Here is a 15,850-nt window from a genome sequence, read left to right on the forward strand (position 1 = left end):
CTGGTGTATTGGCATATAAAATTTCATAATACTCTTTTATAATTATTTGTATTTCTGTGGTGTTGATTGTAATCTCTCCTCTTTTACTCATGATATTATTTATTTGGGTCCTTTCTCTTGTCTTTTTGATAAGTCTGGCTAGGAGGCTATCAATGTTATTAATTCTTTCAAAGAACCAGCTCTTAGTTTCATTTATCAATAATAGCCAAACTATGGAAAGAGCCCACGTGTCCATCAACTGATAAATGGATAAAGAAGATGTGTATATATACAGTGGAATAATACTCAGCCACCAAAAAGAATGAAATCTTGCCATTTGCAACAATGTGGATAGAGCTAGAGTGCGTTATACTAAGTGAACTAAGTCAGTCAGACAGAGAAAGACAATACCAGGCATATAGCACAGAAAGACAAAGAAATGGAGACTATGAAAGAGAGGTTAAGAGACACCGAGGATAGATAAGAAAATCTTATATATATCTATTTGGAATTCCAGGAAGAAAAGAGAAAGCAAGCAAGACAGAGGCAATATTTGAAGAGAACTTTCCAGAACAGATAAATAGTATAAATCTAATGAAGCCAAGTGACTCCTAAGCAGAATAAATAAAAAGAAATTTATACTAGACATATGCACTTGAAATATGCAACATATCTAATTTGTGAACTAAAAGCTTAGGATTCTAGGCAGCAAACTTCAGAGGTTCCCTTTACACTGATTTAAACAAAAGGCTTACTTAAACCAAAATTGTTTTTCCTTCTTGAAGTTACAAAAGTATAATAATCAAAAGATTATTTACCATAAAAATAGTACAAAACAAAAATTACTGTGGAAGCCTGAGGACCTGTTTTGAAACATACTTTTTAACAAGTACCACTATGTGTATTTATATATATATTATATTAATTATTAATTCATATTAAGGCATGTCATCTTTGTACCTTTCTCGATTTATGTGCCTAACATTATACTGCTCCTAACATAATTACAATTTCAAACCATCAGGAGAACTACTTACATTTCTATTTTGTGAAGAAAAGACCCAAATTATTATTTTATTTTTTATATATTTATAAACCAGCCAAGGTGATAATAAATTTTAATTTTGGGGGGTGCCTGGGTGGCTCAGTCGGTTGAGTGTCCGACTTCAGCTCAGGTCATGCGTGATTTGATCACATTCATGAGTTCGAGCCCCACATTGGGCTCTGGGCTGGCAGCTCAAAGCCTGGAGCCTGCTTCAGATTCTGTCTCCCTCTCTCTCTCTCTGCCCCTCCCTACTCATGTTCTGTCTCTCTCTCTCTCTCAAAAATAAATAAACATTTAAAAAAGGTTTTTTTATTTTAATTTCTTTGTTTGTTATAGATTATGTGATTCTTAAGTTCCGATGAAATTATCTTAATGGCACATGAGTAAAAATATTGCTAGTTAACAGCATTTGATTGTAATCAAACTCACTAATTTTGTGTTCTTCGCAAGTTCTTTTTTATCACCATTTCTGTCTTTTCTAGGAAAGCAAGTTGATGTCAGTGATGTAGACAGTGCTCTGAAAGACATGAAAGTTGAGGTCACAGACAAGGAATACTTTAATTTAGTAAAAACTCTACCAGTTGATGGTAAGGATTTAAAATATATATGTATACTTCAAGGGGTTTAGACTACTTGCCTGTGAGATTTTCTTCTAAAATGCTGTCAGATTGTTATAGGTTGTTTTGTTTTATTTAATCATTTTTGAAAACTTTTAGCATTATTTACAATAATTCTAAATAATTATTTTAGAATAAAACTAAAATTTTAGTTTTTATTTTAGAATAAAAACTAAGTGACCCAAAAAATCAGGGTCATTTCATTTTCATTATGGTAATCAATAGCTATTTCCCTTAATCTTGCCAATAAGATATGTGTATTGTTGTCCTTAGTTCCACTAATATTCCTGAGAGTAAGTGGAAAAATGTAAAAATGGAAAAAGAAAGAATGTAAGGAAAGAAGTCGGAGGTAAAAATAAATCAAATGAGATATGTTTTATAAGTTTTAAGCCACTAATCCTTGCCTTTTATGCAAAAGTGAATAAATTTGCCTCATTAAAAATCTTTCTCCAAACCAACTTTGTCACTATTTGAGAGGAAATTAGGTACATTTCAGAAAAATCATTAAAAAGTCTATTTTTTTGAAATTATGGAAATAGGAGGAAAATTGTAGAATATTTATTATTTAGGTGAATCTCCCTTATTATTTTTCTCTGACCATGAATCATGTCTTTTCTTACAGCTGAAGGAAAGGTGTATCAAAAAGGGCTGCTGGATGGTGTGAAGGCTCTTCAAAGTGAGTGAGAAGTATGACGAGAAAACAGATATATCTGTGATATTCTCTTATTTTTCATATACACAGATTTATTTTTATTACATTAAAAATTTCACATGTGTATTTCCCAATATTTATGGATATGTGATATATGCCATAAATCCCTAGGAAATTACCCAGCCCTTTTCGAACTTGCACTATGTTGATATGAACAAAAAGATAGTCTGAGGATGAGACTCTACATCTAGTCTTAAAATTGACCCTCCTTATACCGTTGACTAGCTTTTACTGGACCTTAAAGTCTTCATGAGTAAAGTGATAACCATAATATACATGGATTAGTAAAGAGTTTTTCTACATCTCGGTTGTTTTTATGATAATTTGTCTCTCCTAAGGAGGAAAGGTGGCTATGAATAACCTCGTCCCATTTCTGGAAAATATGGGGATTAAGCTGTCACACGAAGAACTTGAAGATTTTTCACAAAACCTACCAGTTGATGGTAAGCATTGTATATAAAAATGCATTCCCTTTAGGACAGCTTGGGTTTGAGAGTATCCATAGACCAGTGATAGTGTGTATTTAGTATCAACAGGGCATTTTTTAAAGGATGTGGCTGAATTCAAGTTTCACATGAAAGCACATCCTGTCTCTTCTTTAAGAGAGTGTTCTACTATGAATAATTAAAATTGGTGAGAGTACTTACAGACCATTCTCAGATCAAAGAATAAAGAAGAAAATGAAAACAGAATGAGAAACATTTAAAAGAAACACTGAACAATAAGAGAACAGCCTATGATGAAGAATGATTCAAATTGACTAACGGTTGGGGTGCCTGGGTGCCTCAGTTGGTCGAGTGTCCAACTCGATTTCAGCTCAGGTCATGATCTCATGGTTCATGGGTTCAGGCCCTGCATCAGGCTCTGCGCTGACAGTGTGGAACCTGCTTGGAATTCTCTCTCTCCTGTTCTCTCTGCCCTTCTGCTGTTATCTCTCTCTCTCTCTCTCTCTCTCTCTCTCAAAAAATAAATAAAAACGTTTAAAATGTTTTTAATAAAAATAAATATAAAAAATAAAAATCTTTAAAACATTGACGGATGGTTATTTCCAGTATATATGCCTCAGCTATTCTGATATAGTCAGAAAGACTAAAAAGGGATAGAGAGAAACATAATAAGAATTTTAAAAACATACTAGCTATCAAGCATAATAATACTATTACAATATGTTATATATAACATGAGATTAAGATGTTGAAAATATTAATAAAATGAACATTTTTCCAGCGTAAAATAAATTACCTATGTTGAGCAAAGAAATGAAAAAAATCGAGAGACCAATAATAATAATTGCAAAAACCTATCAAATAATTGCATCTATCAACTGTCCACCACCACCTGTCACTCTAACAAAAGGTGACAGGCACAGAGAGTTTTAGGAGTAAGTTCTTTCAAATCTTCAATTTATTTTAATACTATCTAAACCGGTCCAGAGGATTCCAGTTTGAGATGATGAAAAAACCAAAATCTGTCTAGTTTTTCTTTCCTCCAATACCTAACAAAGTGAACAAGAACAAAGAGCTACAGGCAGAATTGAAGGTCTGATGGGAAGCCCAAGAATACCATCCCATGCACAGATCTTTGGTTTGGTTAGATGTCTTTACCGAGTTCATTCTACTTGACTAGAGCAACGAACTCTGTTGGGACATTAAACCAAACCTCAGATATGGGAGCAGGGCTCACATATAATGAAGACCATGTAACATATCACCACACTCTCCGATTACAATAGAAGTGAGTAGAACAGTTTTCTTTAAATGCATCTAGCTGAAGAAAGCTAACTGGTCTGAGATGCTATCAAAAGAGCAACTAAACATTGTTACATTAAATCCTGAGAATAAAATGAAAATCTGAACACAACTGCTGAAGTATATGCAAAATGAAAAGAAAGGATATGGCACCAATTCTAGCATTAGCACAGCAGAGAAAAATAGCAAAAGAAAAATAAGGAAACAAGATGGAATGGAAGGAAGATAGCATGCAAAAAACAAATAACTCCATCTCGTAGTAATATAGTCAGTTTAACCTAAGGAACAACCAAAAAGAAGTACTTGACAATTAATTCATATTACGGAGCAATTTCATGGATTCAATAAAACTAGATCTCAAAATGAGAAGGTTACATAACATGGTGGCACCAAAAGAGACAGGGGCACCGGGATGGCTCAGTCGGTTAAGCATCTGACTTTGGCTCAGGTCATGATCTTGCAGTCCATGAGTTCAAGCCCTGCATCGGGCTCTGTGCTGACAGCTCAAAGGCTGGAGCCTGTTTCAGATTCTGTGTCTCCCTCTCTCTCTCTGCCCCTCCCCTGCTCACGCTCTGTCTCTGAGAAATGAATAAACCTTAAAAAAATTTTTTTATAAAAAAAAAAAAAAGAGAGAGACAAGGGTGCCTTGGTTGCTCAGTCGGTTAAGCATCCGACTTTGGCTCAGGTCATGATCTCATGGTTCAGTGAGTTCGAGCCCCTTGTTAGGCTCTGTGCTGACAGTTCAGAGCCTGGAGCCTGCTTCAGATTCTGTGTCTCCCTCTCTTTCTGTTCCTCCCCTGCTTGTGCTCTTCTCTCAAAAATAAATAAAACATTAAAAATGTTTTTTTAAAAAGAGAGACAAACCATGAAACAGATTCCAAATGATAGAGAAAGAACTAAGGGTTGTGTCATAGACTCTAAGTCTAAAGTTCTCTTTTGACCAGCAAAAGAGTGGACACAAGATTAAAGCAAGAGATGGATAATGTCTGGGGAAAAGACAAGAGCCCCGAATAAGGGCCCTTGCCCCATATTTATTCAGATCAGAAGGCTTACACCCAAATGTAATGGGTGTGTACAAAGAGACAAACTAGGAACATTAACTTGGGGACGTGAGGGAAAAGGGGGGTTTTGAAGATATACAGTGTTTGGGGTTTGGGTCAATATAAAACAAAATCTGGGCACCAGGCAGATGGGTAGATGGTTGTTAACAGCAGACAGGGGGCGCTCTTTATCATACCTGTTTATCTTTGCCAGCCTAGGGGATAAGGCAGATAGGGGAAATAACCTCAGGGTTAATAAGGCAGCTTTTCTGACGTTAACCATCTCCCGCTTCGGGCTGCTTTGCCTGCAGCACAGCGGTCCATAGTCCAATTCACCAATTTACCTAACCTGGCCCTATTCTCCTGTGAAAGCAGATTTTCTCTGTAGTACTACCTTGGGGGTGCTTCCACCCTGAATATCTAATCTTGCTCATTTCATATACCTATCAGGGGTGCCTGGGTGGCTCAGTCAGTTGAGCATCCGACTTTGGCTCAGGTCATGATCTCACGGTCTGTGGGTTCACGCCCCGTGTCGGGCTCTGTGCTGACAGCTCAGAGTCTGGAGCCTGCTTCGGATTCTGTGTCTCCCTCTCTCTCTCTCTGCCCCTCTCCTGCTCATGCTCTCTCTCTCTCTCTGTCAAAAATAAATAAACATTAAAAAAAAATTTCATATACCTATCTATTGGGCACCTTTGCACCATACCTATTTTAGGCCTTTGCCTCTCCCTCTCTATTCTGGGACCTCTGCACCCCCTCTCTATTTTGGGGTGCCTTTGCTCCTCCCTATTCCTGGCAGCTTTGTGCCTCCCTATTCTTGGGGTGTCTTTGCACCCCCCTATTCTTGGAGTGCCAATCTAGTTTACCCAAACTTGGGTGTGAGCATTTTATGACTGTATTTCTTTATGCCTTGTTAACCCATTGGTGTAAACCTGGGGGATTCCTAAGCTTATCCCCACAGGGTTGCTGGAGGGAAGGTGGGGAGGGTGGGCTAAATGGGTGATGGGGATTAAGGAGGGCACTTGTGATGAGCACTGGGTGTTGTATGGAAGTGATGAATCACTAAATTCTACTCCTGAAAGTAATATTACACTATATGTTAACTAACTGGAGTTTAAGTAAAAACTTGAGGGGCGCCTGGCTGGCTCAGTTGGTTTTAAGCATCCGACTCTTTTTTTTTTTTTTTATGTTTATTCATTTTTGAAAGACAGAGAGACAGAGCACAAGCAGGTGTGGGGCGGAGAAAGAGGGGGACACAGAATCTGAAGCAGGCTCCAGGCTCTGAGCTGTCAGCACAGAGCCCAATGCGGGGCTCGAACTCACGAACCGCGAGATCATGACCTGAGCCGAAGCCGGACGCTCAACGGACTGAACCACCCAGGCACCCCTTAAGCATCTGACTCTTAATTTCAGCTCACACCATGATCTCACAGTCCTGAGATGGAGCCTGGCTTCAGACTTAAGATTCTTTCTCTCCCTCTCCTCTGCCCATCCCCCTCTCATGCACACTTTCTCTCAAGATAAATTTTAAAAAAACATTTAAAAAAATGAATTAAAACTTGAAACTATAAAAAATAAAATTAAAAAATAATTAAATTTTAAAAATAAAACAAGGGGAATTGCCTAACTAAAGAAACAAAGTACTAAGCAATCATTATAGAATTACTAAATAAATTATAAACATCAAAGTAAAAAATAGATGTGGCTGAAATCTTATTGACAGACTAAGAGAACTTAAGATAATCACAGTAAAAGCAGAGGGAAAAGATTAATGCTATCAGGAATTTAAATTTTTTTTTAATGTTTTTTTATTTATTTATTGAGAGAGAGAGAGAGAGCAAGTGAGCAGGGGATGGGTAGAGAGTTAAAGAGACAGAGAATCCCAAGCAGGCTCGGTGCTGTCAGCACAGAGCCCTATGAGGGGCTGAAACTCACAAACTGTGAGATCATGACCTGAGCTGAAATCAAGAGTTGGACATTTAACCAACGGAGCCACCCAGGCACCCCTAATGCTATCTGGAATTTAAATAAAATCTTAAAAATATATATTAATGCTCTCTGGGAAGATCTTTTATGAAGACCAATCTTTTTAATGTAATTTACCTGCCTAATGTATAAGTGTCCTAAGACGTATGTAAACCTCCAAATCTGTTTTGTCAGTGTATTTAGAAAATACACAAGAATCTTTACAAACCTAAAAATATAAACTTGTGAGCACTAAAAAAAAAATTTTAATGATTAAAAGTCAGAACTTCCTACCTCTAAATTTTAAAAGCTGTCAACTGGTCAGGAAAATGCCAATGGATTTGCAGTCAGGCCATTCAACAGAGATCTAATGACTGCATACCTATTAAGAATACGTTTCCCAAAATCCTCTCAGAAAGGCAACTGTAATGGAATTAGTTCTAACAGAAAAGATTCAAGAGAGTTAAGTGCAGAGTAGGATTTTTTTTCCTTCACAGAAAAGTGAGTGGAGCAGGTGAGTGAAATAGGTAAAGGGGATTTAGAGTAGAATTATCTTGATGAGCACTGAGAAATGTATAAAATTGTGTAATTAGGATATTGTACATCTAAAACTTACTGAATGTTAATTACACATGAATTTTTTAAAAGGAAGGGAAAAAGTAGAAAAATGACCCTCCAAAAGTGATGGCTTCTCATTTTCTGTCCTCTAAAAAGAATACAAATAACATCATCTAGAGTCTAACATAGTGGCTTCGTTTTCAAAATGCATCACTGTATTTTCCTCATAAGGCAGTTATACATTATAAACCTTAAGCATATAACAGTCACGTGATTTTTTCCTAAGCCCGCAGACTTCCACAAGCCTCCAGGAGCTTACAGCCAGACTAGTCCCGAGGTTTCGCATATTAAAGCTTTCTCCACAGCCACAAGTTTCTTTTCTTGTTGGGGTTGTTGAACACAAACTCTTCAACTTAGACCAATTCTGTTCCTAAAAGTGTTAGCTGTGCTTTCTTTTTGATGAACACTCTGACTCCATCTTGAACAACGTCCCCATCGGAATCTACTTTTGTTTTGGTATATTCTAGAATATAAGAAAAGCTATTACAATCCCTGGCTTGAACACAAACTTTCACACCTATGTGTTCAAACTTATTTTTGAGAAGTTGTTTACTGCTGAAAGTGCCAGAGTAGGGGCAGGTGGGTCGGCCTGCATCTTCCTTTTCCTCACAGTCCAAACAGTGGCTTGGACTAACAAAGTTAACATCACCTTCTTGGTGTTCTGGTGTCCCAGGCTGGCTATTGTATAATTTTCTAGGTAAAGCTTTGCATTTAATGCAATGGATTTATTTTTAGGTATTTTTTATAATATTGAAAATGGTATATTTAAATTTTTTTCTTTTTCAGTTTGTTGCTGATACATAAAAAATATTGATTTTTGTGTAATGAGTTTGTACCCAGCAACCTTTCTATACTTTTATAAATTATAATTATCTGAATATCCTCCTGAGTTTTCTACATATATAATTATGTTTCCAAATAATGGCAGTTTTCTTTCTTTTCTATCATTATGCCTTTTATTTCTTCATCATGCCTTACTGCTTCAGTTAGAATTTCCAGTATAGTATTGTAAATGTGATGATAGCGGACATCCTTACCTCATTTCTTTTCCTTTTTTTCTTTTAGAGAGAGAGAGAGAGAGAGAGAGAGAGAGAGAGAGCGAGAGCGCACAAGTGGGGGCTGGGCAGAGGGAGAGGAAGGGAGAGAATCTTAAGCAGGCTCCATGCTCAGCACCACACCTGATGTGGGGGCTCGATCTTAGGACCATGAAATTGTGACCTGAGCTGAAATCAAGAGTCAGATGCTTAAACGACTGAGCCACCCAGGAGTTCCTACTTCATTTCTTTTTTTTTTTTTTTTTAATTTTTTTAATGTTTATTTATCTTTTTTTATTTATTTTTTTTTAATTTTTTTTTTCAACGTTTATTTATTTTTGGGACAGAGAGATACAGAGCATGAACGGGGGAGGGGCAGAGAGAGAGGGAGACACAGAATCAGAAACAGGCTCCAGGCTCTGAGCCATCAGCCCAGAGCCCGACGCGGGGCTCGAACTCACGGACCGCAAGATCGTGACCTGGCTGAAGTCGGACGCTTAACCGACTGCGCCACCCAGGCGCCCCAATGTTTATTTATTTTTGAGAGAGAGAAAGACAGAACATGAGTGGGAGAGTGGCAGAGAGAGAGGGAGACACAGAATCTGAAGCAGGCTCTGAGCTGTCAACACGATGTGGGGCTTGAACCCATGAACCATGAGATCAAGACCTGAGCCGAAGTCGGACACTCAACCGACTGAGCCACTCAGGTGCCCCAGCCTGCCTCATTTCTGATCGCGAAGAGAAACGTTTCCATATTTCACCATTAAGTATTACCTTATTGAAGTTTTATATATATCACTTTTATCAGATTAAAGGAGTTCCCTTCTATTCCTATTTTGCTAAGAGTTTTGTGTTATTTCTTTCAACAATGTTTTGTAGTGTTTGAAGTATGATCTTTGTACTTCTTTTGTTAACTTTATTCCTAGGTGATTTATTCTATTTAGTGCTCTTCTAAGTGACACTTTCCTTACTATTATTTTTGAATTGCTTATAGCCATTACTTTTTAGTGTGTTGAGATTTGGCTTTATAATCCAGTACATGGTGATTTTTGCTAAATATTCCCTATGTGAAAAAACATGCATTCTGAAATTATTGGGTACGGTGTTGCCTATATCTCCATTAAATCAACTTTGTTAAATTTCTTGTTCAAATATCCTGAAGTCTTAAGGATTTAATATCTTAATATCTGCTTATTCTATTAACTACTGACAAAGATGTATCATATCTCCCCCTGGGTGCCTAGATGGCTTATGACTCAGGTCATGACTCATAATTTGTGACTTTGAGCCCCACATCTGGCTCTGTGCAGACAGCATGGAGCCTGCTTAAGATTCTCCCTCTCTCTGCCCCTGACCTCTGCTCGCACACTCTCTATCTCAAAATAAATGAACTTTAAAAAATTTCTCTCAGTGTAATTTTGGATTTTTATTTCTCATTATAATTTTATAATTTTCTTTGTTTTTTTTTTTGAGACCGTGTTAATACGAGCATACAAGTTTGGAATTATAACATCTTCATGGTGAATTAAACTTCTTTTTGTTATTACTAGAAAAGCTTTTTCTTAAAGCCTATTTTGATTGATGTTAATATTCCTACTCTACCTTTGCTTAGTGTTTGTATGGTCTATACTTATCCATCCTTTTACTTTTGACTTCTCTGAATCCTTAGATTTCAGATATTTTAAATTCTTAAATTTTGAGCCTTAGATCACTTCCTTGATGAATTTTACCTAGCATATAAGTAAGAAATAATTTCCACATTACTCAACTCTTCAAAAAATATAAAAACAAGAAACACTTGCCAGTTTGATTTATGGAACTATCATAATCTTTATACCGAAATTTGATGAAGACAACACAAAAAAGGAAAATCACAGGCTAATCTTTGTATAAACAAACAATGCAAAAATCCTAACCAATTAGCATGCAAAAACCCAAAACAATTAGCAATCTGAAAATCATTTTTGCAATATTAGTGGTAATTATGAGATTACTGACATATTTGTGTTTAAATCTACTTTACTGAATTCCCGTTTTTGTACCACATGTTCAACTTTCTGTTTCCTTCCATTCTTGCCTTCCTTTTGGACTAATTATTTTTTATTTTTCTTGTTAATTTAGAAGCCTCAAAGGTTATTGTAGAAATTACAATATGCATCCTTAATCTATCATAATCCGATTTTATTTTGGACTTTTATCCTCATTCAAGATGATACTGTTTTTGTTTTATACAATGTTTTCCCAGAATTATTTATATATTATCATTTCATTTCTTCTTATCCTTCCTTCCCTGTTGTCCTATATTGAAAGGGAACACTGAGAGCTAAGTCAAATAAAAAATTTTTTTTCAGGCATCTGGATGCCTCAGTTGGCTAAGTGTCTGACTCTTGATCTCCGCTCAGGTCATGATCTCAGGGTTTGTGAGATCAAGGCCTGTGTCAGGCTCTGTGCTGCCAATGTGGAGCCTGCTTGAGATTCTCTCTCTCCCTCTCTCTCTGCCCCTCCCCTGCTTGTGTGTGTGCTCTCTCTCTCTCAAAATAAATAAACTTAAAATTTTTTTTAATTAAAAAATTTAAAAAATATATTTTCAACCTGTACCTAAACAGTCATATAAAATTTTACAGCATCAGGAACCAAAAGAAATGTATAAATAGTTAACAGGAGAACAAAAAACCGACTGTAAACAAAGTAACAGAATCTGAATACAGGGGAAAAAACTGAGATGCATGAAACAAAGTGGAGGAAAAAACTGTAAAAAACATTCTTATATCTAAGTAAATATGATGAAAAATGTAATATAATAGTCTGGAACTAAAATTCAAGATGATATCAATGTTCTAGTTGGGGGACAGGTATCATAAGTAGAGAAAGCAGAAGGAACAGTCTCATTGTTGGTCTGTGACTGCTTTTTGTCTTACAGGTGGTGGGAAGGTTGATCTGAAAAATGTGACAATGAAAATGAAAGAGTTTACAGGTGAGTTTCTATGACACTGAAACCCTAATGCTTTATAATAAATTATATTTAAAATTTTATATTCCTAGTAGTCTATTGTCCGTATTAATTTTGCCATTTTACCAAGTTATTATAAAATATAAAATATTTCTGCCTGATAAAATCCATTTGATCTTGGATTATCTGTTTGAAAAATAAACTATAAGACTTGCTTTTGATAACATGTCCTATGTACTGTACAGATTTTTTTCTCATATATGTATATATGTCTTCACCTACATGTAAATAGCTAAATTTTAGGTAAGCACATGAATAAATAAGGTAAAGTTTTGGAAAGCTCAAGATAATGTGGTTTTGTCAGCAATCAATTACATAAGTCAATATAAGATCTCCTGCCATAATCATTTCTTTCGGCAATTCATTATCCAATTTGGTAACTAGATTTTATTCTGTTCATTATCCCCCAAATTAAGGGAGCCTTTATTATATCAATAATTTAGGAACAAATTTGCTTTGACTTCTAACGACACACTGTATTTCCACATTCCATTTTACTTTCACTCTTTAATCCCCAACTGGGAATGATGCCATATAAGCTATTTTAAGTATATTTAAAAGTACATATCCTATAGGTCAATAACATTTTCTTATGAACCTCTTAAACTTACATAATACTGAGTAGTTAATTTCTATAATTTTCACCTATAAACCTTCTGTATTTTCAAAGGAGAAAAGATTGATGCCACAGATCTGAAAAACATTCTTGGAGACATGGGGATAGAAGTCAACGATAAGGAGTGTCTGGAACTACAAAAATTACTACCCGCTGATGGTGAGCTGCATCTGTGACCTCCAGAGAGTTCAGTTTAATGGTTCTATTTATGATCTTTATATTTTAAAGTGACACATGTTCAGGTATTTGTTACCTGCACCCATCCTCCAGCTCTTGCTTGAACAGTCTCTTACTCTGTACTATTCAAGTACAGAGTTCAGCTGTGAAAAAGAATCCTTTTCCACAAAATCAGTATTGAGGAAAGATGTTACTGATGATTTGGGAAGGGAAAGGACAGAGGGATTTATATCTTGTCTCAGTAAATTGCAAAAGTCCTCATAAATTCCTGTTCTCTCCCAGAGTTACTGTTCCTTACATTGTCCCTGGGGGGTTCCCTTTTCCTAGTCCTTATCCCTCTAAGAGCTGAACCCTCAAAACTCCCCCCTCTGTTAAGCTCAATTTCTTTTTTATTAAGTTTTTATTTTAATTCCAGTGTAGTGAATATACAGTGATATATTCATTTTAGGTGTACAATATAGTCATTTCAACAATTCCATACCTCACTCGGTACTCATCACAAGTGTACTCCTTAATACCCATCACCTATTTCATGATCACCCCACTCAGCTCCCCTCTGGTAGCCATCAGTTTGTTCTCTATAGTTAAGAGTCTATTTCTTGGTCGGTCTCTCTCTCTCTCTCTCTCTCTCCTTGTTTTGGTTCTTAAATTCCACACATGAGTGAAATCATATGGTATTTGTCTTTCTCTGACTAACTTATTTTGCTTAGCATATATACTCTCTGGCTCCATCCATGTTGTTGCAAATGGCAAGGTTTCATTCTTTTTATGGCTGAATAATATTCTGGGGTGTGTGTGTGTGTGTGTGTGTGTGTGTATTTACCACATCTTCTTTATCCATTCATCTCTCTATGGACCCTTGGGCTGCTTCCATAATTTGGCTATTGTAAATAATGCTGCTATAAACATAGGGGTGTATGTATCCCTTTCAGTTAGTGTTTTTGTATTTTTTGGGTAGACATCCAGTAGTGCAATTCAAAGGGTAGTTCTATTTTTAGCTTTTCTGAGAAACCTTCATACTGTTTTTCCACACTGGCTATACCAGTTTGCATTCCCGCCAACAGTGCAAGAGTGTTCCTTTTTCTCCACATCCTCACCAAAACTTGTTTCTTATGTTTTTTATTTTAGCCATTCTGACAGGTGGGAGATGATATCTCATTGCAGTTTTGATTAGCATTTCCCTGATGATGAGTGATGTTGAGCATCTTTTCATGTGTCTGTTGGCCATCTGTATGTCTTCTTTGGAGAAATGTCTGTTCACGTCTTCTGCCCATTTTTAAATTGGATTATTTGGTTTTTGAATGTTGAGTTGTATCAGTTCTTTATATATTCTTAATACTAACCCTTTATTGGATATGTCATTTGCAATTATCTTCTCCCGTTTAGTAGATTGCCTTTAGTTTTGTTTATTGTTTCCTTCGTTGTGCATAAGCTTTATATTTTGATGAAGTCCCCATAGTTTATTTTTACTTTTGTTTCCCTTGCCTCTGGTGACACATCTAGAAAAATGTTGCTATGGCTAATGCCAGAGAAATTACTGCTTGTGCTCTTTCATAGGATTTTTATGGCTTCAGGTCTCACATTTAGGTCTTTAATCCATTTTGAATTTATTTTCATGTATGGTGTAAGAAAGTGGTCCAGTTTCATTCTTTTGCATGCGGTTGTTTAGTTTTTCCAGCACCATTTATTGAAGAGACTATCTTTTCCCCATTGGATATTCTTATCTCCTTGACAAAGATTAATCGACCATATAATTGTGAGTGTATTTCTGGGTTTTCTATTCTGTTACATTGATCTATGTGTCTTTTTGTGCCAGTACCATACTGTTTTGGTTACTACGGCTTTGTAATATAACTTGAAGTCCAGAATTGTGATACCTCCAGCTTTGCTTTTCTTTTTCAAAATTGCTTTGGCTATTTGGGGTCTCCTGTGTTTCCATATAAATTTTAGGGTTTTTTTCTAGTTAAAAAATGTGTTGATATCTTGATAAGGATTACAATAATGTACAGGTTGCTTTGGGTAGTATAAACATTTTAAGAATATTTGTTCTCTCAATCCATGAGCATGGAATGTCTTTTCATTCATTTGTGTTTTCTTCAATTTCTTTCATCAGTGTTTTACAGTTTTCAGAGTACAGGTCTTTCACCTCTTTGATTAGGTTTATTCCTAGGCATTTTGTTATTTTTGGTGCAGTTGTAAATGGGATTGTTTTCTTCATTTTTCTTCCTACTACTTAATCATTAGTGTATAGAAATACAACAGATTTCTGACTATTGATTTGTATCCTGTGACTACTGAATTCATTTATCAGTTGTAGTAGTTTTTGGTGAAGTCTGTAGGGTTTTCTTTATTATTAGTATGTTTTATTTAAACTTTAACAGTTCCCCCTCCCTTTTTTCTTGCCATGTATTTATTAAAGAAACTGGGTCATCTGTTCTAATATTTCTTACATTCTAGATTTCATTGATTACATCTCCAGGGTGTTCCTCAAATTTTTTTAAATGTTTTATTTATTGTTGAGAGAGAGAGAGAGAGAGAGAGAGAGAGAGACAGCACAAGTGGGGCAGGAGCAGAGAGAGTGGGAGACACAGGCTCCGAAGCAGGCTCCAGGCTCCAGGCTCCAAGCTGTCAGCACAGAGCCTGATGTGGGGCTTGAACCCATGAACTGTGAGATCATGACCTGATCCAAAGTCGGACACTCAATCAACTGAGCCACACAGGCAGCCCTCCAGGGAGTTCTTTAAATGTTCCTCTACCACCTACACATTCTGTACACTAGGCAGACCTAAACACTTGATTAGATTTCAGGTTTGCTTTTTTTCCCCAGAAAGAATATTTACACCTAGTATCATGTGCTTCATATTGCATCACATGAGGAAGTGCATTAGCTTGTATCTCTTTCTTTTTTTTTGTTTGTTTGTTTTTGTTTGGTTTTTTTTTTATCTCTTTCTATATGATGTGAAAATATACATCTGGACTCTGATGATGTCATTCTGATCCCATCCATCATAATATTTTCTGTCAGCCTTTTACCTAATGAGTAGTTTTAGCAGCTATTGATAATCACTACTTAAACCCATTATTTCACTTGGAGTTACAAAATGGTAAAAATTCTTCATTCTTCCTGCATCTATTAACTAAAATACTTCTGAAAGAATTCTCTCACTAAATTATTTGGATTTTTACTTTTTAAAAATCTGAAATCTGAATCATTTACATCTTCAACTTAAGAACAATGACTTACTTATTAGATTTATACAAAAAGAAATCAATGTTCAGTCTACAAATTTAG

The 15,850-nt window shown here is 36.0% G+C and overlaps 2 protein-coding genes and 1 pseudogene across 6 annotated transcripts in view; 2 read left to right on the forward strand and 1 right to left on the reverse strand.

Moving 5' to 3' along the window:
* LOC124512839 (leucine-rich repeat-containing protein 37A3-like) overlaps positions 1 to 15,850 on the forward strand; it is a 340,529-nt gene that overhangs the window by 298,133 nt on the left and 26,546 nt on the right. The gene's annotated exons all lie outside the window — the stretch shown is intronic.
* The window catches only part of LOC124513569 (tRNA modification GTPase MnmE-like), a 78,851-nt gene that overhangs the window by 48,935 nt on the left and 14,066 nt on the right, over positions 1 to 15,850 (forward strand). For all 5 annotated transcript variants that reach the window (XM_047081697.1, XM_047081698.1, XM_047081699.1 and 2 more), the window contains 5 exons: positions 1,507 to 1,611; positions 2,264 to 2,317; positions 2,692 to 2,796; positions 11,676 to 11,729; positions 12,436 to 12,540. In XM_047081697.1, coding sequence (XP_046937653.1) covers positions 1,507 to 1,611; positions 2,264 to 2,317; positions 2,692 to 2,796; positions 11,676 to 11,729; positions 12,436 to 12,540 — 423 coding nt within the window. The remainder of the gene's footprint in view (positions 1 to 1,506; positions 1,612 to 2,263; positions 2,318 to 2,691; positions 2,797 to 11,675; positions 11,730 to 12,435; positions 12,541 to 15,850) is intronic.
* On the reverse strand, positions 7,762 to 8,367 carry LOC124513575 (iron-sulfur cluster assembly 1 homolog, mitochondrial-like; annotated as a pseudogene).

This window comes from Lynx rufus, unplaced genomic scaffold (assembly GCF_022079265.1).
Source record: "Lynx rufus isolate CCGP_SWC_20201006 ecotype Redwood Valley unplaced genomic scaffold, mLynRuf1.p SCAF_18, whole genome shotgun sequence".
Taxonomy (NCBI): domain Eukaryota; kingdom Metazoa; phylum Chordata; class Mammalia; order Carnivora; family Felidae; genus Lynx; species Lynx rufus.